Genomic DNA, 25241 nt, shown 5'->3' with positions numbered 1-25241 from the left:
CCCCTAATTTTACACCTGAAGAAGACACCATGGAGGCTCAGACGTGTTCAAATTTCCAGGGCCTACCTCAGGGCAGGTGGTATGTTGGGAACCTACATTTTAACAAGCTTCCTACATGATTCAAATGCATACTTCAGTGTGATAACTGCTCTCCCTCCCCCAGGCTCTCTTGGATGCTTCCAGTATTGACACCCTCTACTCTTATCCCATGTTTAAAAATTCGTCACAAGAAGCAGAGCTGAGTTTTGAGCAGGTATTTTCTCCATCATGCCCTGCTGCCCCTGGCAGTTGAAGCTCGAATCCCAATCACGGAACACACACCTTGGTGGGTTATTCACTGGTTAGTGGAAACTATACCCCAGGGCTCTGGGGCCCATGAACTCTGCCTACTTTTTCCAAGCTTCATCTGGGCTTCAGATGTGACTCATGATGGAAAGAATGCCATCAGATTGTACTGATGTTTGCATTAAAAGGAATATTATGTCCTCAAAAATGCCTAAGATAATGTCACAACATCAGGTCATGAAGTGTACTCACCAACGAGATTAATAGAGTAAATATTAAAATTAAAATATAACATCCATGACCCTTAATCATGAACATCGGTGAATTCTGTCTTTTAAGTTCAAGCATGCAGACCCCATTCTCTGCTTCTACCACCCAGATTTCTTTGTTTCTGCTGCCAAAGGGAATTAATATTCATACACACTCCTTACTTAATCTTTGTAACCCATAAAATTCTCTTTGTACACACAGTAGGTCCTCAGTGGAAGTGCTGAAGCCCAGAAACTGGCATGGGCTGACTCACTAAGACCAGCTTCATTTTCTTTCTTGAAAACAACAAAGTCAAACAGTGATGCTTGAGGAAATGCTATCCGTATTTTTTTTGTTTTTTTTTTGTTTTTTTTGGCTGAGTACAGTATACTTTATTGATGGTACATGACAAGGTAGGGGTCCCCAAGCCCCTCCCCTTCTTCAGGGGGTCTGGGATGGAAACGGAGGAGGTTGAGAGATTCTCAGTGTTTTGGGGGATAAGTTGGGGCAGGGACTCCCCAGCAGCTGAGGGTCTCTCTCTTCCTCTTGCTCTCGCTAGGGCTGGTGGTCCAGGGGGCTCTTACTCCTTGGAGGCCATGTGGACCATAAGGTCCACCACCCGGTTGCTGTAGCCGAATTCATTGTCATACCAGGAAATGAGCTTGACAAAGTGGTCGTTGAGAGCAATGCCAGCCCCGGCATCGAAGGTGGAGGAGTGGGTGTCGCTGTTAAAGTCGCAGGAGACAACCTGGTCCTCAGTGTACCCCAGGATGCCCTTGAGGGGGCCCTCTGACGCCTGCTTCACCACCTTCTTGATGTCGTCGTATTTGGCAGCTTTCTCCAGGCGGCAGGTCAGATCCACGACGGACACGTTAGGGGTGGGGACACGGAAGGCCATGCCAGTGAGCTTCCCATTCAGCTGAGGGATGACCTTGCCCACAGCCTTGGCAGCGCCAGTGGAAGCAGGGATGATGTTCTGGGCAGCCCCTCGGCCGTCACGCCACAGCTTGCCAGAGGGGCCGTCCACGGTCTTCTGGGTGGCAGTGATGGCGTGGACGGTGGTCATGAGTCCCTCCACGATGCCGAAGTTGTCATGGATGACCTTGGCCAGAGGGGCCAAGCAGTTGGTGGTGCAGGAGGCATTGCTGACAATCTTGAGAGAGTTGTCATACTTCTCATGGTTCACACCCATCACGAACATGGGGGCATCGGCAGAGGGAGCAGAGATGATGACCCTCTTGGCCCCGCCCTTCAAGTGAGCCCCAGCTTTCTCCATGGTGGTGAAGACCCCAGTGGACTCCACAACATACTCAGCACCAGCATCACCCCATTTGATGTTGGCGGGATCTTGCTCCTGGAGATTGGAGATGGACTTTCCATTGATGACAAGCTTCCCGTTCTCAGCCTTGACTGTGCCGTGGAATTTGCCATGGGTGGAATCATACTGGAACATGTAGACCATGTAGTTGAGGTCAATGAAGGGGTCATTGATGGCGACAATATCCACTCTGCCAGAGTTAAAAGCAGCCCTGGTGACCAGGCGCCCAATACAGCCAAATCCGTTCACTCCGACCTTCACCATCGTGTCTCGGGGATGCGGCTGGCACTGCACCAGAAGATGCGGCTATCTGTCGAAGGGGGAGGAGCAGAGAGCCGCTATCCGTGTTTTTAACAAGGGATTCAACAAGGCCTATCACAAGGTGGAGCTGGGTGTCAGAACTGGGTGGGTTTGTGACTAGTTAAATGACCACAAGCTAAAAATGCTGATTAGTGGATCAACATCAGCCATGGCATGTTTTAAACAACTCCGTCTTTGGCCTGGGCCCTGGCATACCCCCTGGTTTTTTTATTTGACAAACTTTAAGGTGTGAAAGCCATACTCACTGACTCTGCAGACAACACAAGGTCTGAAGACACAGCACATATGTTGAACAACCGGAACAAGATCTTGACAGTATGGAGCCATGAACTAAATCCATCAAGAGGGGATCTAATTGGTACCAACCCAAGACATCACCTTTAGGAGGAAGGTAGCCTGGTTTAATGACAGTACGTAGGGAATAGAGATTTAACTGATACTGACTTTAAAAATATATATATATTAAACATATGTATATTTATATATCTATATAATCTTAGTTATAATAGAGTATTATGAAAAATTACATGCCAACAAATTGAACAAGCTAGAAGAAATAGATAAATTCCTAGACATATATAACCTCCCAAAACTGAATCAGAAAGAAATAGAAAATTTAACAGATTGATCACCAGCAATGAAATTGAATCAGTCAAAAAACTCCCAACGAACAAAAGTCCAGGAGCAGATGGCTTCACAGGTGAATTCTACTAAACATTTAAAGAAGAGTTAATACCTGTTCTTCTCAAATTATCCCAAAAAGTAGAAGAGGAACGAAAGCTTCCAGATTCATTCTATGATACCAAAATCAGATAAAGACACTACCAAAAGAGAACTACAAGCCACTATCAATGATGAACAGAGATGCGAAAATTCTCAACAAAATACTAGCAAACCAAATCCAACCATTCATTAAAAAAAATCATTCACCACAATCAAGTAGGACTTATTCCTGGGCTGCAAGAATGGTTCAATATTCACAAATCAATCAACATGATACATCACATCAATAGGAAAAAGGATAAAAACATAGATGCAGAAAAAGCATTTGACAAAGCACAACATGCAATCATGATCAAAACCCTCACCAAAGTAAGTTTAGAGGGAATATACCTCAACATACTGAAGGCCATATATGAAAAACCCACAGTTAATATCATACTCAATGGTGAAAAACAGAGCTTTTCCCATAAGATCAAGAACAAGATAAGGATGTCCACTCTCACCACTTTTATTCAACATAGTACTGGAAGTCCTAGTTACAGCAATTAGACAACAAAAAGAAATAAAAGGTGTCCAACTGTTAAGGAAGAAATAAAACTTTCGCTATTTGCAGATGACATGATACTGTATATAGAAAATCCTAAAGCCTCCACCAAAAAACTACTAGAACTGATCAATGAAATCAGTAAGGACACAGGATACAAAATCAATATACATAAATCTGTTGCATTCCTATACACTAATAATGAAGTAGCAGAAAGAAAAATTAAGAACACAATCCCATTTACAATCGCAAAATAAAATACTTAGGAATAAATTTAACCAAGGAGGTGAAAGCCATAAAACCATACTCTGAAAACCATAAAACACTGACGAAAGAACTGAGGACAATACAAACAAAGGGAAAGATATTCCATGCTCATAGATTGGAAGAATTAATATGGTTAAAATGTCCACACTATTCAAAGCAATCTACAGATTTAATGTAATCCCTATCAAAGTACCAACAGTATTTTTCACAGAACTAAAACAAATAATCTTAAAATTTGTATAGAACCACTAAAGGCCCCAAATAATTTGCCAAAGTAATCTTGAAAAAGAAGAACAAAACTAAAGATACCATAACTCCAGATTTCAAGATACACTATAAAGCTATAGTAATCAAAATTGTATGGTACCGGCACCAAAACAGACATATAGATCAATGGAACAGAATAGAGAGCCCAGAAATAAACCCACAATTATATGTTCAATTAATCTACAATAAAGGAGACAATATACAATGGGAAAAAGTCTCTTCAACAAATAGTGCTGGGAAAACTGGACAGCTACATGCAAAAGAATCAAACTGGACCACTTTCTTACACCATGCACAAAAATAAACTCAAAATGGATTAAGGACATAAATGTAAGACTTGAAACCATAAAAATCCTAGAAGAGAGCACAGGTAGTAATATCTCTAACATCAGCTGTAGCAACATTTTTCTTGGTGTGTCTCCTAAGACAAGGGAAACAAAAGCAAAAAGATACTATTGGGACTACATCAAAATGAAAAGCTTCTGCACAGCAAAGGAAACAATCAATAAAACTAAAAGATAAAAGGTCAGTATCCAAAATATATAAAGAACTACAACTCAACATCAAAAAACAAATAATCCAATTAAAAACGAGAAGACATAAGCAGACATTTCTCCAAAGAAGACATCCAGATGGCTGACAGACACATGAAAAATGCTCAATATCACTCATGCAAATTGAAACTACAATGAGCTATCACCTCACACCTGTCAGAATGGCTAAAATAAAAAACATAAGAAACAACAAGTGTTGGCAAGGATGTGGAAAAAAACCCTCGTGCATTGATGGTGGGAATGCAAACTGGTACAGCCTCTGTGAAAGACAGTATGGAGGTTCCTCAAAAAATTAAAAATAGAACCACCATATGATCCAGTAATTCTACTACTGAGTATTTAGCCAAAAAATACAAAAACACTAATTCGAAAAGACATATACACTCCTATGTTTATTGCAGCATTATTTACAATAGCCAAATTATGGAAGCAGCCCAAGTGTCCACTGATGATGAGTGGATCAAGAGGATGTGGTATACATATATATATATATATATATATATATATATACACATGCACACATATACATGTATATGTATATATATGCACACATACATATACATACAATGGAATATTACACAGCCGTAAAAAAAAGAATGAAATCTTGCCATTTGTAACAACATGGGTGGATCTAAAGAGTATAATGCTAAGTGAAATAAATCAGAGAAAGACAAATACCATATGATTTCACTCATATGTGGAATTTAAGAAACAAAACAAATGAACAAAGGGGAAAAAAAGAGACAAGCAAAAAACCACTCTTAACTACAGAGAACAAACAGATGGTTACCAGAGGGGAGGTGGGGGGGGGGGGAATGGGTGAAACAGATAAAGGGAATTAAGAGCACACTTATCTTGATAAGCACTGAGTAATGTATAGAATTGTTGAATCGCTATATTGTACACCTGAAACTAATCTAACACTGCATGTTAACTATATTGGAATTAAAATTTTTAAAACAAAACAAAAAGAATATGATTTTAGGACATATGAAAAGCATTAGGGCAGAAGGAGGTGGAAGGTTAGCTCTATCCTGTGCTGGTCAGACCGCTGCTGACTTTAGAACAGGCATCAACAAAAGGAACATGTTTGGCAAAGAGTCTAGGGCGCTGAGGCCACTCAAAATGAAAGCTAATGAGGCAGGATTTACAAAACCAGGTATGGTTAGCCTGGAGACATGAAAACCCAGCTCCCTACAAGCAAGCCAGAGACTGTCTTGTGGAATTAGTCTCTCTGGGTTGCCCCAGAGAATAGGATCAAGATCAATGACCAGAAATCCTAGTGAAGCAGATTTTTGAAGATAACAGAGATGAGGGAAGACATTATAATATCTACAGCCAGCCAGAGGCCAAAACAAAAGGGCTATTTGGGGAAGGAGGGAAATTTTCATCCTGGGGCTATTCAAGCAGAGACTGGATGACTTCTTGGTAGGAATATGATTGAACGAGATCAAGCAACAGATAGAAGATTTGAGGTCCCTTACAACCCCCAAATTCTATGTTCACTAAACACATGTTGAACTAAAGCCCCAAGGCCCCTTATCCTTGTTCTTCCTTGCCCCAACCGAATGGAATGTAAGTGATCTGGGATTTTACATGAAGGGCTTACAACTCACCAGCAATTTGCACAGATCCCCCAGGGCATGGTTTCCAAAGCCCACACCCCAACTTAAGACACCTCAACATGACAACCATACACTAAACTTTAGGGCTGTTACCTGGGGCTTCCCCCAGGCTCCATTTGCCATTTTCCTCACACCTTAACTGAACACAACTCTCTGGTTTTTTTCCTAGGTTAGCTGTAATAACCATTAATCCAGGATCAGTGCTGATGCTCCCCACTGGTAATTCACTTTTTTGCATTTTACAAAGCCAAGCCAGACACCTTAATTTGAGAAGCATGTTGGGAACGTTTTAGCTCTCACTGATTCATGTGGTGTTGCTGGCTCCCACTAGCTTGGGCTGCTCCCCAAAAGTCACTGCCAGCAGGTCAGCAGACAGTGGGTTCTGGGTCCAAGACGCCACTTACTGTAAAATAAAACATTTCTGTTTCCTGCTGGTTGGCTCTCCTTTTGGCGATGTTGATCTTGCTCATGTAGGTCTCGGAGGCAGCCGACTTCACAGACTCTGTAGATCGACTATGCTGGAAGGCATCAGAGACATCGAAGTCCTCCACGGTCAGCATGTCCTGCAAGGTCTGCATGGTGGCATCCAGGGTTTTCCTAACCTGGAGAAACACAGCACGTCAACAAAAACCCTTCTGCCTCGGAACACCTTTGACCCCTCAAAGTCCCTTTGCCCACTTTATTTCTTCCATGTAAAGCCTACAGGAGGTGGGCAGGACAAAGACGATCATTCCCATTATACTGATGTGAAAAGTAAGGCCAGGGAGCTGGCCGGGGTGAGAACCCACATTGCCCAATCTAAAGTCATTTTATTGGATTGCTTCTGCTGAGGAGAACCTTGGAGAATGTTGTGACGAACAAGGAACCTGGGTTTCTAGGTTTGTTTCTTTTCCTGATTATATGGCCCCAAACTAGCTCCTTCTATGGGAGGCAGGTCTCTTGAAGAGGGATGACATTAGAAATACTCTCAGGGCTCATCCAGAGAGAAGAGGGGACAAAGTCTAGATAGGATGAGGGGCCAGCCTCAGTGGACAGGCTCTCTGGCTACCCGCCCCTGACTTATCAAAAGGCTGACTGAGAAAAGAGAATGAGGAAGACACATGCTGAGCCAGTCCTCCAGGACTCCAACTTCTCTCCTGGAGTCAAGTGGGACCCACAGAAGGCTACACATGCAGAGCACACGAGCCCTGACCTCGCAACATCCCTTCACTGACTTGTGCCCTATACTTTGATGGAGGGTCACTCCAAAAACAGTGAGGGGGGAGACTGTGTCTACATTCGTTGTTAAATTGTTGTCACCCGAAGTCTTTCTTGTCATTCAGATCTCAACTGAAATGTCACCTCCTGGTGACATCAGAGCTCCCTGACTACTGTTCCTGACTTAGCGGGCATCACTGTTCGATATTGTGTGTACCCATTCATTTGTCGGTTTGTTTGCTTTTGTGTTTATATCTATCTATCTTTCCTCACTAGAATATAATCTCCATGAGAGGAGGTACCATGGTGTCTTGTTCATTCACTTTACTCTGCATCTAGCACAGTGTTTGGAGCATAGTATGTGCTTAATAAATACTTGAATAAATACCGGTTGAATGAATACTCATTGAATGTATAAATGAATGGATCAGTTCTTTCTAAGATAGCCTAACAGAAGTTCAGGTACAAAATTAAGCATTTCCATAGCTATACATGGCCCATACAGAGGAACATTTGCTTCATTTTCTCTGGGGCCCTGATTTCCAATTTAAACCCCATCAACATTGATTTGCATATACTGTTCCATGTAAACAACTGAAAATGCTTCAGGGGAGGATGTAGAACACAAATAAATACAGAAAACACTTTCTTCATCTCCTTTCTCTCCTCAGGTGGGCAACATAAATATATAATTCGTTTCTGTATAACCTCTCCCCAGGGGCAGCTTTGATTCGTTATCATCCCGCGTGACAATCTGTCTCATGTCTATCCTAGCTCTGTCCTTTGTGGAGACACAGAGCAAACCAGCCCTCTCTGCCCAGGACAGCCCTCTTGAGATGTGAAAACAGGGACCATGACTCCCCACCTCCAGCTGTGATTGCACTCCTCAGTGATAAACCTGACCAAGATTTTAGGTGACATTCCCCGCATCCTGGTGTCCTTTCTCCAGGGGCCTCCAGCTGGTCGACACCCTCCCCGCATGGAGGCATCCAGGCCAGAATAGGATGTTTCCCATCTGGACTCCTCAGTCCACATCAAAATAGAACCACCGCAGCTTGTGTTTCCATTTGTACACTCCCAGTGGTGATCCTGTGTCCCCAGCTCCATGGGAGGCGCGCTGGCCATGATAAGACAGATGTTCCTTGGAGCTCACAATCCATGACACGTTTAGTGTGCCCTGGCTTATTTCATTGTGTCATTTAAAATACATGTAACTATCTTGGATAATAAAAATAACACAAACTCAACGCACATACTAGATAAAGCATAAGAAGAAAACAGAAATCACCTGTAATTCTTCTACCCAGATATAACCACAATGAACATTTCAAAGTATTTCCTTCCAGGCTTTTTTCTTGTGAATAAACACAGACACATAGGATCCTACTCTAGTTTACCATCCTTAGGATAATACTGAACACAGAGTTCTACTTTTTGTTTTTCTTTAACATCTGTGAGCATCCCCCCACGCCACTAAAGATTCTTGGTGTGCCCAGTTTTATTTTATTTTATTTTTTTTTAAAGATTTTTTATTTATTTATTTGAGACAGAGAGAATGAGAGAGAGAGAGAGCACATGAGAGGGGGAGGGTCAGAGGGAGAAGCAGGTTCCCTGCCGAGCAGGGAGCCCGATGTGGGACTCGATCCAGGGACTCCAGGATCATGACCTGAGCCGAAGGCAGTCGCTTAACCAACTGAGCCACCCAGGCGCCCTGGTGTGCCCAGTTTTAATGGTCATGTAATAATCCATCCTTTTTTTAAGATTTATTTATTTTAGAGAGAGGGGCAGAGAGAGTGAGAGTGGAGGAGGGGGAGAGGGAGAGAGGGAGAGAATCTTAAGCAGGCTCCACACCTAGCGCGGAGCCCGACATAGGGCTCCATGTCATGACCCATGAGATCATGATCTGAGCTGAAATCAAGAGTCGGATGCTTAACTGACTGAGCCACCCAGGCACTACCCCCCCATCGTGTAATAATCTATCTTACAGATGAACCCTAATTTCTTATGCGTTCCATGGCCAGAGTTCCAGCACAAGCCAGGCCTTCGTCAGGAAATCCCCTGCAGGGCAGAGGGGCCCACTCACCTCCTCGTTCTCTATCTTGAGAGTGGCCAGTCTGGACTGCAGCTGGTGGTACCGCATGAGCAATTCCGTCTGGACGGGCTGCTGAGCACTGACCTGGCAGACCTGCGAAAGGACAGCCACCACCTGTGGTTGCCCGGGGCTCTTAACCACCCGGGTGGAGCCACAGCAGGGGCCACCACTGACATCCCTACCAACGGCGGAGGAGACAGGCTTGGAAAGGTGAAGTGACCTGCCCAACATCACACAGCTTGCACCTGGCAACACCAGACGGGAACTGGGGCTCTTCCTCCTCCGAGGGCCACCCTCTCACATTGCAAGTTGTGGCCTCTCTGTCATGGCCTTCTAGATGTGCGCAGCCCTTGAGAGTTTACCAAGAGCTTTAATGTAATCTCATTAAGTGAGACTAGCTCATTTCAAGGCAGGAATTTGTGGTAAAGCAAGAGCCGGACAGACGCCAATGAGAAGCACGGTGAATGGAAACGTTCAGTGGAGCACTCCGATGCCCCAGCAAGAAGGTGCTTCAGTGAGGCAGAGCACTCTCAGGGGGCGCGGGAGTGGAAGGTGGACGCAAATACTGTTCTCCCTGCACCCACTCCACCCAGGGCTCTGCTACTACCCTGTGGGCTGGGCCGTCTGGCGTGACTCAGGGGAGATCATAAGGGAGAACAGGGCTCTGTGATTGACTGTCATGTACCACTAACTAGGCAGTCACCAGTGGTGAGTTTGAGGCCAGAATTTTCAGGTCCAGATGATGGACCAAAGGGCTGGACGCAACGGCTGAGGGATGGGCCAGAGGCTGTGGGGAGGCCCCGCAGAAGGCCTCTCTTTTGCAAATGAAGAAAGTGGGGAGGGATGCAAAGGAAAAGTTCAAGGAGTTTTTTGCATGAGGGCCTTTGTACAATTGGAGGAACCAGTGCGGCCAGTAACAAGTGCCTTCCCCCAGGTACTTATTTATCTATTCCAGAACACGGCAAGGAGCTGAGCGGCACAAGCACTGAAGGGAGCGCAGTTGGAGACACGCCTCCTGGACTGGAGGACAGGCAGTGCCCCGGCAAGGCTGCCGGCCAGAGTGACTGAGGTGAGGCCCAGCTTCCCGTGATCCGAGGTCACCCAACGGAAGACGGGGAGATGCCTGTGTGGCGATGCGGGACTCCCTTGGGGTCTACACATAACTGGGAAGGATCTGAGGGAGAGCGGAGGTCCTGCACTTCTGCAGGCGAGATACTTCAGCCAGCAAAGTAGGATATTAGTGGTAAACGCCTAAGCTGGGCAGCCCCTGGACTGAGAACTTGACCTCAGGCCTCTGAGAGAAATGTCCCGTATGTGAACGGGGGCTGGTGTCCCCCTCCCACTGATGTTCTGGGAGCCCCTGGGAGAAGAGGCGGAAGCAGCCTCCAGCATGGGCTCCTGGGAGAAACCCACCTCATCCCCCATGTGGGGCTGGAACTCAAACTTGAGCGGGGGACAGAAGACCTGGTTGCACATGTCCATGACTGTGTGCTTGTCACTTCGGGAATCCAGGTTGTCCACTGCATTCTCGATGACATCCAGCCCCTCATGGCGAGAGGTCTCCAGGTTGTACTCAGCCGAGAGGTAGGTCCGGAAGGTGCGGGCCAGGCTGGCATGAAAGCCCAGATCACAGCACTTGGAGAGAGGCACACAACAGAAGGGTGCGGGTAAGGGCTGTTAGATGGAGGTGGGGGCCGCCAGCATTCCCTTTCCCATCACAGTGACTTAAGATGACCTCCCATTCCATAGTCAAATTTTTCATCCCGGAGGCCCTTGTACACTCTGGACTCCTACTGCACAAATCACCCCAAAGCCTTCAGAGGGAGCTGCGGAGTGTGATTTGGGCAGCAGCAGAACTTCTCTTAGCTCCCCAAAGTCATCACATTCTTTCTCATCTCTAGCCCCTCACATATGTATTCCCTCTGCCTGGAACAGGGTTTCAGTTTAGAGGTCACTTCCTCCAGGAAGTCTTCCGTGATGTTCTCCCCACTCAGAGTTTATGCCAGGCATCCCTCCTCTGGGGGTCCACATCTCCCTCCACCTCCCTCACTGGGATACCTGCCATTTGGCTTTGCAGCTGCCTATTAACATGTCAGGGTTAGGCACCGCAAGCTCCATGAGGACAGACCCACAAGTTCTTGTCCATTGCAGTGGCTCAAGGGCTAGTAGATGTTCAAGAAAAATGTGGTAAATGAAGAAAGGAGAGGACTGGAAAGAGTGAAAAGTTTTGAGAAAGAGGAAGGGTCTGGCCTCAGGCATGGGAAGGTACAGGCAGGGCTGAGCAGCTCCCTCTCCTGGGGATGGTGGCAATGGGTCCCTTCTGCAGCCTTGGAAAAGCGGTGACCCTCTGACTTCCTGACAGAGGAACAGGATCCATCCACCAGTATGGAACCTTTCCTGAGCATCTGCGGGCCAGACCCCTGTCTGCATGGGATGGGCAGGACACAGGAAGCAGCCCCGGCTCCGACACAGATGATGCGGAAGGAAGCTCTCCATGATGATGCCACTCGTGATGTTCTTTCTCCAACCCAGCTGCCCCTCCAGCGAAAGCTAGACAGCTGCTACTCAGGAGTCAGTGTTCCACTCTTCCTTGGCTAAAACTGCCTGATTACTCCCATGATAATAACCCCTAAACCTACACTCATTTACACCACCCTGGGAAATGGTGTGCGATCACCCCTGTACCCCCAAACCCAGCAAAGGGCCTGGGGCAGAGGAGGGTACTTGAAAAGGGCAGGTGGAATAGAGGCCTGCCTGACCCAACCACGTGGGGGCTGCCAGAGGCCCACTCCCACCCATGGGCGTAGAAACCAGGAGGTGATACTCATCTCCCAGGCCCCAAACGCCCATTACCCTGCCCCGGGCTCAAGGGACATGCACATCAGCTTCAGACAAGGGCCGGCCCGGGACTAGTCCCGGACTCCACAGGTGCTCACGTCGATTAGGTCGGAGACGTCGTGGATGTAGTATTTGCTGATAGCTGCATTGGTGGCTGCCAGATTCAGCAAGTAGTCGTTCCGGGCCTTTGTGCATTTCAGCTTGTTCTCAGAATACTTGGCCTGCCTCTGGAAGGAGAACAGAGTAGAGGTGAGAGCTGAGGCATTGACCTGGTTCTCGTCCCTCTCTCGAACCCTCTTCCTTCCGGCTCCGTGTTGCCCAGCCTCCTCTGCCCTTCCCTTGAGAGGCCAAGTTCACTCCTGCCTCTAGGCCTTCAGACTCGTTCCCTCTGCCTGGCAAGCCATCCTTCCAAGTCCCTACGTGGCCTGCTTCGTCACATCCTTCAGGTCCTTACCCAAGGTCATGTGGTCAGAGCGGCCTCTTGTCTGGAAGCGAGGCTTCAGCGTTCACACTGCCCCTCCCCCTGCACTCCCTTGCCCTGCTCTATTATTTTCATTTATTCAGTCTTTGTTCAATTTTTAGTGATTATTCTCATTTTAATTTACTTTTTGAAAGACTGTATTTTTAGAGCAGTTTTAGGTTCACAGCAAATTTGAGAGGAAGATACAGAGATTTCCCATACACCCCCATGCATAGCCTCCCCTGTTATCAATATCCCCCACCAGAGGGTACATTTGTTACAACTGATAAACCTACAGTGACACATCATAGTCACTCAGAGTCCATAGTTTACATTAGGGCTCACTCTTGGTGTTTTATATTCTATGGGTTTAGGCAAATGTATAATGATGTATATATCCATCATTATAACATCAAACAGTGTAGTTTCCCTGCCCTACAAATACTCTGTGCTCCATCTATCCATCCTTCCTTGACACCTAAGCCCCTGGGAACCACTGATCTTTTCCCTGTCTCCATAGTTTTGCCTTTTCCAGAATGTCATCTAGTTGGAATCATACAGTATGTGGCCTTTTCAGATTGGCTTCTTTCACTTAGTAATATGCACTTAAGGCTCTTCCATATCTTCTCAGGGCTTGCTAGCTCATTTCTTTTTAGCACTGAATAACATCCCATTGTCTGGATGTACCACAGTTTACTTAACCATTCACCTGCTGAAGGACATCTTGGTTGCTCTATTTTTCTTCATAAGCATTGTTCACCACCTGAAATTCTATTTTTTACCTCTTTGTTGACTTGCTGGCTTTTGGTGTCCACCACTAGAAAGTAAGTTCTAGGAAGTCAGGGACTTGATCTGCCCTATTCATCACTGGGCCTGTAGCACCCAGAACTCTCTGCACAAAGTAGGCATTAAGCACTTTTCACTGGCTGTCTGGACATGAATGGTGGGAGAGGCAGAGTGGGCAGCTAGAGGTGCTAGTCTTGGCCGGGAACTGGATGGCATCCCTGGGAAGCTGCTTCTGTCCTGGGCCAGCCTGGGCAGGTAGAGGTAAAGAGAAAGTGGGTTGGAGAGTTGTCCACTTGCCCCTTTCAGGTGATGAGTCCCATTCTGGGCAGAAAAACAGCTCTCCTTAAAGAAACAGGATTTCCCCCCTTCACCTAGGCACTCTTAAATCTTCCTTATTCCAAGTAAAACTATGGAAATGGCCCCAGTGTCCACTGATGGATGAATGGATAAAGATGTGGTGTGTGTGTGTATATATATATGTGTGTGTGTGTGTGTGTGTATAGATACATACACACAATGGAATATTATTCAGCTATAAAAAGAATGAAATCTTGCCACATGCAACAACATGGATGGACCTAGAGGGTATAATGCTAAGTGAAATAGTCAGAGAAAGACAAATACCGTATGATTTCACTCATATGTGGAATTTAAGAAACAAAACAAACAAACAAAAAGAGACAAACAAAAAAAACACAACTCTATAGCAAACAAACTGGTGTTTACCAGAGGGGAGGTGGGTTGGGGGATGGGTGAAATAGGTGACGGGAATTAAGAGTACACTAATCATGATGAGCACTGAGTAATGTACAGAACTGTTGAATCATTATATTGTACATCTGAATCTAATATACTGAATGTTAACTATACTGGAATTAAATTTTTTTAAAATTTAAAATTTTTTAAAAAGCACCTTTTTTATTCCAGATCAAGTTCTTCTAGCTATTTAGTAGAGATGCTTCCATGTCAACCCTTGAATTCTCTTCAGAGATCTCCTCTGACCTTTCCCCAGGGTCCGCCTAGTCTAGGAAACAGACTTCTCCTGGTAGTACAGTCCCATACGAGCCATGCACCCGCCCCCTCACAGAGAGCTTTGATACTCCTCACCCATTTCCAGGGTGCTACAATGACGCCCCAGACCACTTTCAGCCCTACATGGATTCATAAAATTTTATACCTAGAAAGGATATTAAAGGTATCTTAGTTTAATTCACCCATTTTACAGATGAGAAAATGAAAACCAAAAAGATTTAGTAGCTTGGGGGCACGTGGCTGGCTCAGTTAGTAGAGCATGTGACTCTTAATGTCAGGGTCATGAGTTCGAGCCCCACGTTGGGTGTAGAGATTACTTAAAAAAAAAAAAAGTGGCTTGTCCAAAAGCCAAATGGATAATTAGCATATAACTCTGAACTAAATTAGTCTCCAGACCTCCCAGCAGGTGGTCTCTCTTCCCTTCTATTTATCCCCCATGTTGTAGTTCTGTAATTCCCTGCCTGCCTGTCTTATTTTTATTTATTTATTTATAGTATATTCACAGAGTTGTACAACAATCACCACTATCTAAATTTAGAATATTTTCATCAACTCAAAAAGAAACCCTCTACCCATTAGCAGTCACTCTCCATTCTGCTCTGCCCCAGCTCCTGGCAACCAATAATCTGCTTTCTGTCTCTATGTATTTGTCTATTCTGGACATTTCATATAAATAGAATCCTAATATTGTGACTGGTTTCTTTCACTTAGCATACTGTTTTCGAGGTACACTGTGTTGTAGTCTGTATCAGTACTTCACTCCTTTTCCTGGCTGAATAATATTCCACCACATGGCCAAACCACACTTTATTCATCCAGGTGGACATCTGGATTATTTTTACCTTTTGGCTATTATGAATAATGCTGCTAGGAACATTCATGTGCAGGTTTTTGTGTGGATGTATGTTTTCATTTCTCTGAGTGGACACCTATGAGTAGAATTGTTGAGTCATAGGATAACTTTATGTTTAACATTTTGAGGAACTGACAAATTGTTTTCCAAAGTGGCTAAACCATTTTATGTTCCCTCCAGCAATGTATAAGGGTGCCAATTCCTCTGCAACCGCACTAACACTTGTGATTGTCACCTTTTTTTATTTTAGCCAGCCTAGTTGGTATGAAGAGGTATCTCACTGGGGTTTGGATTTGTATTTCCTTAATGACTAATGATGCTGAGCATGTTTTCATGTGCTCCTTGGCCACTCTTGTAAGTTCTTCAGAGAAATGTCTATTCAAATCCTTTACCCATTTTTAATTGGGTCTCTGCCTAATTATTGGGGAGCTTATTTTTCTTTGCCTTTGGAAATTACCCTGGGACCTTATTTTATTTGCCTATGGCTACTTTTCCAGCTCACCCAGGCCCTGGTGAATTTTGTTTCTACTCAATCTCCTATCATTTTTAAGAGCTACAGGATCATGTAATCATAGAATGAGACACAGAAAAGCCCAAATAAATATCTGGTGCAATGTTGGGCACATAGAAAGAGCTCAGGAAATGTTTACTGATTGCATGGAATGAATAAATGCAGAGAACTCAACAAGAAAGTCATAGCTTTTACAAAGAAACTTTAGAAGTAACCTAGGCTAGGATAACAACAGCATGTGTGCTGCCCCTCTAAATTCCCTGGCCATCGCAGACATCATTAATTGATCACAGCACTGTTTTTAACTAATGCCTGGAGGGAGCTTCACAATCTTCAACACAGAGCTCTGGGAAGCTACTACTAATCGATCAGAGTTGACCTGAGAGAGAAGTGTCATTTGCCATCACGGTCAGATTTTAAAACCGAGGCTCAGAGAAGTACTGTAAATGGGGCACTTTCAAAACCCAGACTGCGTGACTCCAAAACTAGCACTCATTTCACTGTGCCCTACTAAAGCACTTGTCCAGCACCAAGACACGGTGATTCTAAATCTCCCATCTTTGGCTTGCGAGCAGCATTCTGGAATGGGTTCTTTATTGGGTTCCCAGGTGCTGGCTGGTAGCCCAGTGCTGTTTCCTCTTATTGGGACATGCTCAGCCCCAACCAGCCCTCCAGCCACAAGATGGCCTCCTGAGCAAGCCCCGGCCCCCAAAGATGCCTGGTGATTCCTGCCCATCCGAGAATGTGCTTGCTGCGTGTGAGTCTTGTCACAGTTCAGCTCTCTTGTCAGCTGAGTCCTTTCCCTGCCTGTTGATCCTGGCATGAGGCCAGGCCTAACAAGTGCTAGGGATGCATGGCCAGCCCTGCCTCCTCCATGACAATGACCTCCAAAAGTGCGCCTGCTGGTACCATGCTTCTATCTCCCACCCCTCAGCGTGCAGAGGGGGGAAGCCCAGGCTGTCAGCAGGGAGTATGCCCCCCTCCCTGCCCTGCCAATTTCTCCTAGGCCCTCACTCACCTTCTCCTTCATCTTCTCAATCTTCTTCACAGAGCTGCGGCGCTGGGGCCGGTCCTCATGCCGCAGCAGGTTCATGCTGAGGTCTCCCGACTTGTTGAACTGCTTCTCCTCCTGCTTCTCAGCCTCCTTCAGCTTGCTTTCTGCGCTGATGCTCTCCGCGTGGTACATGTGGTAGGTTTTCATGACCTGGGGACACGCACGGGCAGGAAATCAGCAGCCTGCATGGCCCGGCATGCGGTCCCGGTGCTCCCAGCCCCCTTCAGGTTCTGCGTGCCAGTAAGCTGCACCCCGCCCTCTTCCCACCACACACTCTGAGCTCCCCATGGTGCTTTACTTGCACACAAGCTCTGCGGACTGGAAATGATGATGATCATCAGTAGCAGCTTCATGCCATTATCATCCTCAGCAACATCATGAAGTCCTTACTGAATGCCAGGAATGGACGAGGACATTTAAAAGCCCCCGTGCATTTGGGGGTCTCAGAGGTGATAGGACATACTTGGCCCTCCCTCAGCTCCCCTCTTTGGCCCTGCCAGCCATGACTCTTGTCTCTTTCCTCCTCCCCGCCCAGGGTCCCTGGGAAGGCCCCTCCTCAGGTACTCATGGAACTTCCATGGGAACATGAAAATTGTTTTCTCAGCTGTTTCCTTATTGGCCTGCAAATGGCTCTGTCCCCAAAAGGAGTATTACTGGATATACTAATTGCTATTCTATGCTTTCTGAAATAAACTCATCCTTGTCTATACAACGAATTCCCACAAAGCAAACCACACTTTGCTCTTCTACTCCCATAGTAAAAGTCAGATATTGTTATAACAAGGGAGTCTTTGAGACAGAAGAAATCCTAGACGTTATCTAATCCAACCACCAAATTTTACAAATAGGGAAACTCAGGCCCAGAAGGACAAAGTGGCTTATCCACAATTGTACAATATCATCAGTGTAATCTCCAAACTTTGCATCCGCGGGGCCAACACCACAATTAAGCTACAGAACACTTCCACTACACCACAAAGATCCCTACCCCCACCCCCAGCCCCAGACAATCACTGATTTGCTTTCTGTTGCTGTAGTTGAGTTTTGTGTGTCCTAGAACTTCATATACACGGAACCAAAGCATATAAATTCTTTGGGGACTGCCCTCTTTCGTTCAGCATAATTTTTCTCCCATGTTGTATCAGTTTTTTATTGCTGAATAGTATTGCATTGTATATCTATATCACTATTTGTGTATTTATTCATATGTTAATAGTTACTTGGGTTGTTCACAGTTTTGGTCTGTTATGAATAAAGCTGCTAAAAGTGTTCATGTATAATTCTTTGTGTGGACATACGTTTTCATTTCTCTCAGGTAAATACCTAGGAGTGGAATGGAGGGTCGTATAGGAAGAGTACGTTTAACCAAATTAGAAATCTGGTCTCTGACTTTTAATCCACCACTCCTTCTACCATATCATACTGTTTCCATAATTCAATACCATTTTCTCAGCAGGTATGAACAGTTTGGGCAGCCTTAGAGCAAGCCGGGCAGCCCCATACCAATAGGACTCTATCTCCCAGTCCCCAACCAGGAGTACCCCTTTCCTGTGCAATATCAACTTTATGATCATCCTTCTGTCCTAAGAAACACAAGAAACTTCCGGATTCCATGGCTCCTGAGCCTTGTTTGTTCTCTTCTTTTGTTTGGATAATTACAGCAGCTAATAGAACAGAAGCTTCTATGTGGGGCTGGGATATGCTCCTCCCTAGCGGGGCCATTTAAATCAGGGAACTTGGAATGGATTCCTGACCAGCATTATAACCTTATTCATTCTCGTATGAAGTCCTGCGAAGTGACTTTATTATAATCAAGAATTATTCTGTAACTCTTACCATTAAATCACAGCAGTGATCTGTTGCAAGAAAGTAGGCCAGGAGTTAATGGGGGGAGCATCTGTTGTAGAACATGGTAGGTATTGTAGAGTATGAACTCTGGTACAAATGTCTGGGCTGAATCCTGATGATGCCACTTACCAGCTGTGTGACCTCGGGCAAGTCACGGAACTTCTCTGACCTCCACTTCCTCATCTGTAAAATGGGAATAACCACAGCACCTACCTCATAGATTTGTTATGAAGACTAAATGAGTTCATTTAGGTAAAGTGCTAAGAACAGTAAGAGCCACGTAGACATCAGCTGCTAAAACCACCACCACCATCATCATCACCCCTGATTTGGGCTGAGGGTTTGAGAACCTTGAATTTACTCACTTGACTTCAGGAAAATGCTTACAAACTCTAAAGAACATTAGCTAATATGCAAAATTTTATTCTATACCATCTTTCTCCTTCCTCTTTCGTCTTGAAAACCTTCCCAAATTTCAAAACAATAAATGAATAAAAGATGCAATCAACTTTTCTTCATTGGTCTTGGCAGAAGACCTCTTCTCTGCATCCCACCCATGGTTGAGTTTTTGAGTTGCCCTAAAGCCTCTAGAGATACCATTCTCCAAGATTTCATCCACTCCTTATGCCAGTTCCACTAAGCTTATTTCCAAACTCAGGGGACCAAAGTGTGCCAGACTGATGTGTTCTCGACATCTAGTGGCCAAAAGGAATGACTGCAGGCTCATAGGTAACCAAAGCAATTGCCAATTTTTCCACCATCTTTATTAGGTCAGGGCTCCCTCAATGTCAGGAGGCTAAGACTTGGGACTGCCTGCTGAAGTCTGTCTCTCAGGCCCCTGCCTTTCCGTTCTCAAAGCTTTTCTCTTTTCCTCCACATTCACCACTGGTTTCTTTGCTTCTCTACCATGCTGCTGGTGGTGTTCATTTCTGGACTCACCCCTTTCTGGGTTCAATGATTCCTGCTAAAGCCACTTTTTCTGTTTCAGCTGCTGAAGTCTGCTTATCTCACCACTAATCTATCATCTGTGTTGAGCAGTTCAGAGGAAGAGAGAGCATTTCTATTTGTAATTAGATCTTCCTGTCCAATCATCCATGCATCCATCCATCTATTCACTCAAGGTCAGCATCCCAGCTGGGTGTTCTCAGCCTCCCACATTTCCCTTTGCCTAGTTTTCCACTCGAACCACAGAGTACTCTTCTGCTCTACAACAAACCAAGCTTTCCAGTACACTCTCTGAACTGAGTTACGAAAGTCCCATGCTTGGAGAACATAGCCAGAGGACCCTGGGGCCAAACTCTCAGTGATCCAATTGGTAATTCCTGATCCTAAGAATAACAATGAACCTGATTGCCCAGGGTGATTTATGTCAGACAGCTGCCACAAAAGAGTTTACCTGGGGACCTCTCAGAAATGAGTCTAACTATATCTAGAATCCTCTAGATGTTTCCTTTATTTAATTACCTGAAACATGGGCTTTAGCATGAAAGGTCCTTAGCTCAATAGCTTGGAAGAGTCTGCTCAATATTGCCAGTCCAGGATGCGTTAAATAATATTTAAACTTATCAATTACTTCACAGTCTGCAAACCTCTTTTTTTTTTTATCCCCAAGGAGCATTTCAATTAATCTTCACCCCAACCCTGGGAGGCAATATGATACCAATAATGGTGATAGCAGCTAACATTTACTGACCACTTACTACATGCCCAGCCTTGTTCTAAGCACTATACATATATTAATTCTTTTATCTCTCACAAAAACCCTAGGAGGTAGACACCACATGACCCCTGCTTTACAGATTCAGAAACCACAAAATAGGGATGAAGGGATCCTCTACCCCACAGGGACTCAGGAGACCTGGTTTTGAGACTCAACCCTCCCCTCTAAACTTGCTGGGTGACTGGCAGCAGCTCATCCTCTCTGTGCCACCTGGTGGAGACCAGAATGAGGGTGGATAGGAAGGTGCTCCATAAGTTGTGACTATAAAGTGACTGGCTGACAGCAATGTCAGGGCTGGGAAGGCAGCAGAGGTGGATGCAAGAGTTCAGCTGAGGCCAAGGCACTGAGACCCAGCCTTCACCTTGGCCCCTCTGAAGAGCCCCTCAGAGGCACCCACCTGGCTTAATGGGATGTTCACGTTCCAACCCTCCAGACCCTATCAGGGAGAACTCTTGGAACAAGTCTAGCACAGGCTGAGAAGGATCCTGTAGGGACATATAAATTGAGACCACTGTTCTTCGACACAGATCAGTTTCATACGTTCTCAAAAGGCTCTGCAGAAATCTTGGTGTATTAACCCATCATTGAAAGAAACTGAGGCTCAGAAGTCACAAGTGAATTGTACAAAGTCACACAGCAAGCCAGATAGCTAGGACTTCTGAGCTGTGGACACTGCTGTTTGTAGTAATCACGCTGCCTTCTGCTGCATACACTTTGCTTTCTGCATCTTCCCAAATCCTCAGATCACAAAAACAAGAAAGTAATATATGCATAGTCCTTCAGACCCTCGTTTAAATGCAAAAGAAGCCAAAGGAAATATAGAAGTTGACAGCATCAAAAAAGGGACATGCTGGAGCAAGATAAGAATTCGCTGTTTGACAACAGGTTCTCAACAGTGAAGTTCACGCGCACTTCTCTACCCCAGAGGCAGGGCCATCTCTGAGCCATTCAAGAGCTGTGTATGGGTGAAATCCTGGGCCAGTGCATGCCAAAGACATCCTTGAAGGAAAAGCGAGTCCCAAATTTCAGTATGACCACCCATACTCTGCGTGGCCTACATTCTCTCTAGAATTTATAATTGTTATCTTATTTACTCGTTTTGCACGTCTACACACTATCTCACTGCAACTAGACTGCAAAGTCCAGAGGGCCAGGACCTTGTTCATGAACATATTCCCTGTACTAAAGCAGAGAGTGGTACCCAGCAAGTATCAGTATATATTTGCATGAATGAATGAATGACAGCTGGCTGGATGTGTAGGTGGAAGGACGGATGGATGGAAGGATAGATAGATAGGAAGATGGTTGAATGGACAGATGGGTGGGTAGGTAAATGGATGGATGGATGGATGGATGGATGGAAGGAAGGAAATAACAGAGGAAAGAGAGGAGGGAGAATAAAGTAGGGACGATACAGTTCTACTGCCTTTGACTCTGGTGAATACATTTGGAAGTAGGGAGACAGCTACACCTTTGATCAATATTCATTTGTTCAATATTTGTTCAAATATTTGTTCAAATATTTGCTCAATATTTACTGAACAGCTCATTATGTGCTAGGTACTATACTAGTAAATACTATAGTGTGAAAGACAGGGTCTCCACCATCACAGAATACACTCTCTAGAGGGGACATGAACAAGTTTACAAGCTATTATCACATATAATAAGTGCTATGATAAGGGAAATAGAGGGTGCTAAAGGATGGCTTTCTGGAGGAAGTGTCATCCAAAGTGAACTTTGAAAGGGTAGCTGAGTTAGCTGAGTGTCTGCCTTGGCTCAGGTCATGATCCCGGGGTCCTGGGATGGAGCCCCCACTCCCCACGTGGGGCTCCGTGCTCAGCAGGGAGTCTGCTTCTCCTTCTCCCTCTGCCCCTCCCCCCGCTTGCACACGCTTGCTCTCTAATAAATAAAATCCTTAAAAAACAAAACAAAACTGAACCTTGAAGGAAGAGTAGCTGTTACCTGGGTGAACAGGGCAGGAGTGGGGGTAGAATATTCCAGAAAAAGGGAGCAGTGTGAGCACTAAGCCCAGAAAGAGCAAGAGTCAAACAGGTTTGAGGAACAGCTTACAGGTGTATCAGGTGTTTGCTTGCGTACTAGCCGATGGAGTCACCTCCATATTCTCCCCCAGATACTCCCCCTCAGTGGACACCTGTTGTTTTTCTCTGCCTAGGATCATCCAGTCCTCTTCCTTCTGGAACACCTTCCTGATTTTCTTTGAGGAAATCCCCAAAATTCCCCTCCAGCGTTCTAGTCCTGGTGGCTCATGGGAAACTGACACCTCCCTCCAATCCCAGGGGTGGGCATGAGAGGCAGGCCTGGCCAATCAGTAAACATGATGTTAGCCTGACCACAGTGATTGGAGCCCATGATCCCAGCCAGGCCAATCAGAGACAGCCCGGGGCTTTGCTGGAAATGCTGGGAAAGGTGCCCAGCTCACCACAGACAGCACTGACTCCCTGAGCTCCCAGCTTCCTGCTTCACTGCTGCCTTCAGTGCTGCTCCCCCAGCCCAGGGGAATCCAGTGTCCTTCAGATCCAAATCATATGCCACCTCTTCTCTGTGGCCTTCTTGATGCCCAGGTGGACTTCATCTCCCCACGCCTCCTCCCACTGTGTCCATGTCCCCATAAGGACACTTGTCACATGGTGTAGCCACGTCCCATCCTCTGGACACAGTGGAGGATCAGTAAATGCATGCTGAGCGAGTGAACGAATGTCTTGGAGGGAGAGCTGGGAGAGGTCAGGAGGTTGTCTGGAGGGAAACCTCGTCCCCCTGTTCTTAGGACCACTTCCATCCCTAGATGAACCTGGGCCACACCCTGGCCAGCTGGCTGTGATGGTTGGGCAGAGCCCGCGTTGCCTCACCCTGAGTTGGAGACATGCCCTCGTCTCCCTCGGAGGGAAACATGACATGAAGATAAAAGCTGGAGAGGAGCCTCAAAGTTCCTCTAGTCTCCTGCCTTTGTGCCACAGGTGGGCCAAATCAAGGACCAGAGCCCAGCTAACTTGCACTGGCTCAGTGTTTCTCAAAGTATGAGATGGAAACTACCTGTATCAGCAAGATGATTTTAGGTGTTACAGATGTGTTATTAACGCTTCCAGTTCTCTTCAATCCTATCAGAAGGAAAAACTTGGCTTAGTGCTCACATGTCTAATGCCTCCACTGTGCAGGCACCAGCGAGAATGAACACTGTCGTACCTTCATTTAACTTCCGGAACTCTTCTGTTCATGCCAAGCTGTTTGTCGTCCACTAATGTGAAAGATCATATCCTTCCAAAACAAAGGTATGTAGGACTTATATATATTTATGGAAATAGTTGAATATTTCTATAAGTAACTTCGGGGAGTAGACTAGGAGCTGGCTCTGCCACTCCCCAGCCAGGTGACCTTGGGCTGGCTACCTGACCTCTTAGTGCCTCCAGTCCCTCATCTCTAAAATGGGGTTGGTGGGCGCCTGGGTGGCTCAGATGGTTAAGCATCTGCCTTCGGCTCAGGTCATGATCCCAGGGTCCTGGGATCAAGTCCTGCATCAGGCTCCCTGCTCAGTGCAGAGCCTGCTTCTCCCTCTCCCTCTGCCATTCCTCTGCTTGTGCTCTTCTGTCTATCTCTCTGTCAAATAAATAAATAAAATCTTTAAAATAAAATAAAATGGGGTGGTAATACTATCAGCCACCTCAATGGGTCATGGTGAGGATGAAATGAATTAAGATATGTAAAGCATTTAGCCCAGTGCCCAGCACATGATAAGCACCATATAAAAGGGGAGCCTCTAATTATTAGGGATATGAACCAATCTCCAAAATATAACTACAAAAGCAAGATGCAGAACTGTAGGTCCCGTTGTTACCACCTGCATAAAAACAGGGGTGAGCAGGATACATGCATACGTGTATGCCTGCTGATGAAGCAGACATCTCTGAGAGAAGGTACTGCTGAACTAGAAACCAGGAACCGAGGTTGTATGGAGTAAGGGGCACTCGGGCAACAGGAGACCTACTTCTGTGTAACTCTATACTGTTTAATCACTGCTTTTTACCAAGTGCATGTATTATCCATTTCTAAATTTTCTGAAAAGGAAAGTGCCTCCGGCTGGAGTATGGAGTATGCATAATAGAGAGCAAGCCTCGGGGATGGGAGAAAGGTCAGCGAGTGATTGCCCTTTTTCAGACAAAACAATCTCTGGGCTCTGACTGGCCCGGTGGCAATGAAGGATGGAGGAGAGAGGAAAGATGCCCAAGTGCATAGGAAAAACATTTATGCTCCATTCTTTCACAAAATACACAACGATTTAGCCCTGGTGTTTGCCAGGCATCATGCTATGCTCTCTGCCACTCACTCTTCTCAGAACAATCCAGAGATATGTTGGTAACATCCCCATAGTCAGACGGTGTGACAATGGACAGGGCCTTGAACCCAGGCCCAGCTGACTCTAAAACCTGTGATCTTCCCAATGCACAAGGCTACTTTCCCACTAATTCATTAGGACAGGGGGATTTTTTTTTTTAAGTGAGTCAATTTAAAGAAAAATATTAAAGAAAGGAGAGAAGGCCCAATGACATGATGGAACCATGAATGGCAACAGACATGGAGGTGTCATTCCAGGAAGACTCGCGGTGAGCCCACGATGGAGCTGGAGACAGAACCCGGGAGGCTGGACTCCTAGTCTCAGGCTCTCTCCACCACCTGCATCC

General features: G+C 45.6%; 1 protein-coding gene and 1 pseudogene across 6 annotated transcripts in view; both read right to left on the bottom strand.

The window, feature by feature from the left end:
• SRGAP3 (SLIT-ROBO Rho GTPase activating protein 3) overlaps positions 1–25241 on the bottom strand; it is a 336629-nt gene that overhangs the window by 56522 nt on the left and 254866 nt on the right. For all 6 annotated transcript variants that reach the window (XR_013449094.1, XM_078075648.1, XM_036096155.2 and 3 more), the window contains 5 exons: positions 16941–17126; positions 12379–12507; positions 10856–11077; positions 9434–9535; positions 6558–6755 (listed from right to left, as the gene is read on the bottom strand). Coding sequence is in view for 5 of the 6 variants with exons in the window: in XM_078075648.1 (XP_077931774.1) it covers positions 6558–6755; positions 9434–9535; positions 10856–11077; positions 12379–12507; positions 16941–17126 (837 nt within the window). In the remaining variant the exon portion in view is untranslated. The remainder of the gene's footprint in view (positions 1–6557; positions 6756–9433; positions 9536–10855; positions 11078–12378; positions 12508–16940; positions 17127–25241) is intronic.
• Positions 1112–2200, bottom strand: LOC118538288 (glyceraldehyde-3-phosphate dehydrogenase pseudogene; annotated as a pseudogene).

Source organism: Halichoerus grypus, chromosome 1 (assembly GCF_964656455.1).
Source record: "Halichoerus grypus chromosome 1, mHalGry1.hap1.1, whole genome shotgun sequence".
Taxonomy (NCBI): Eukaryota; Metazoa; Chordata; class Mammalia; order Carnivora; family Phocidae; genus Halichoerus; species Halichoerus grypus.
Note: the sequence above shows the minus strand (reverse complement) of the source record. Positions and strands in the feature narration are given on the sequence as shown.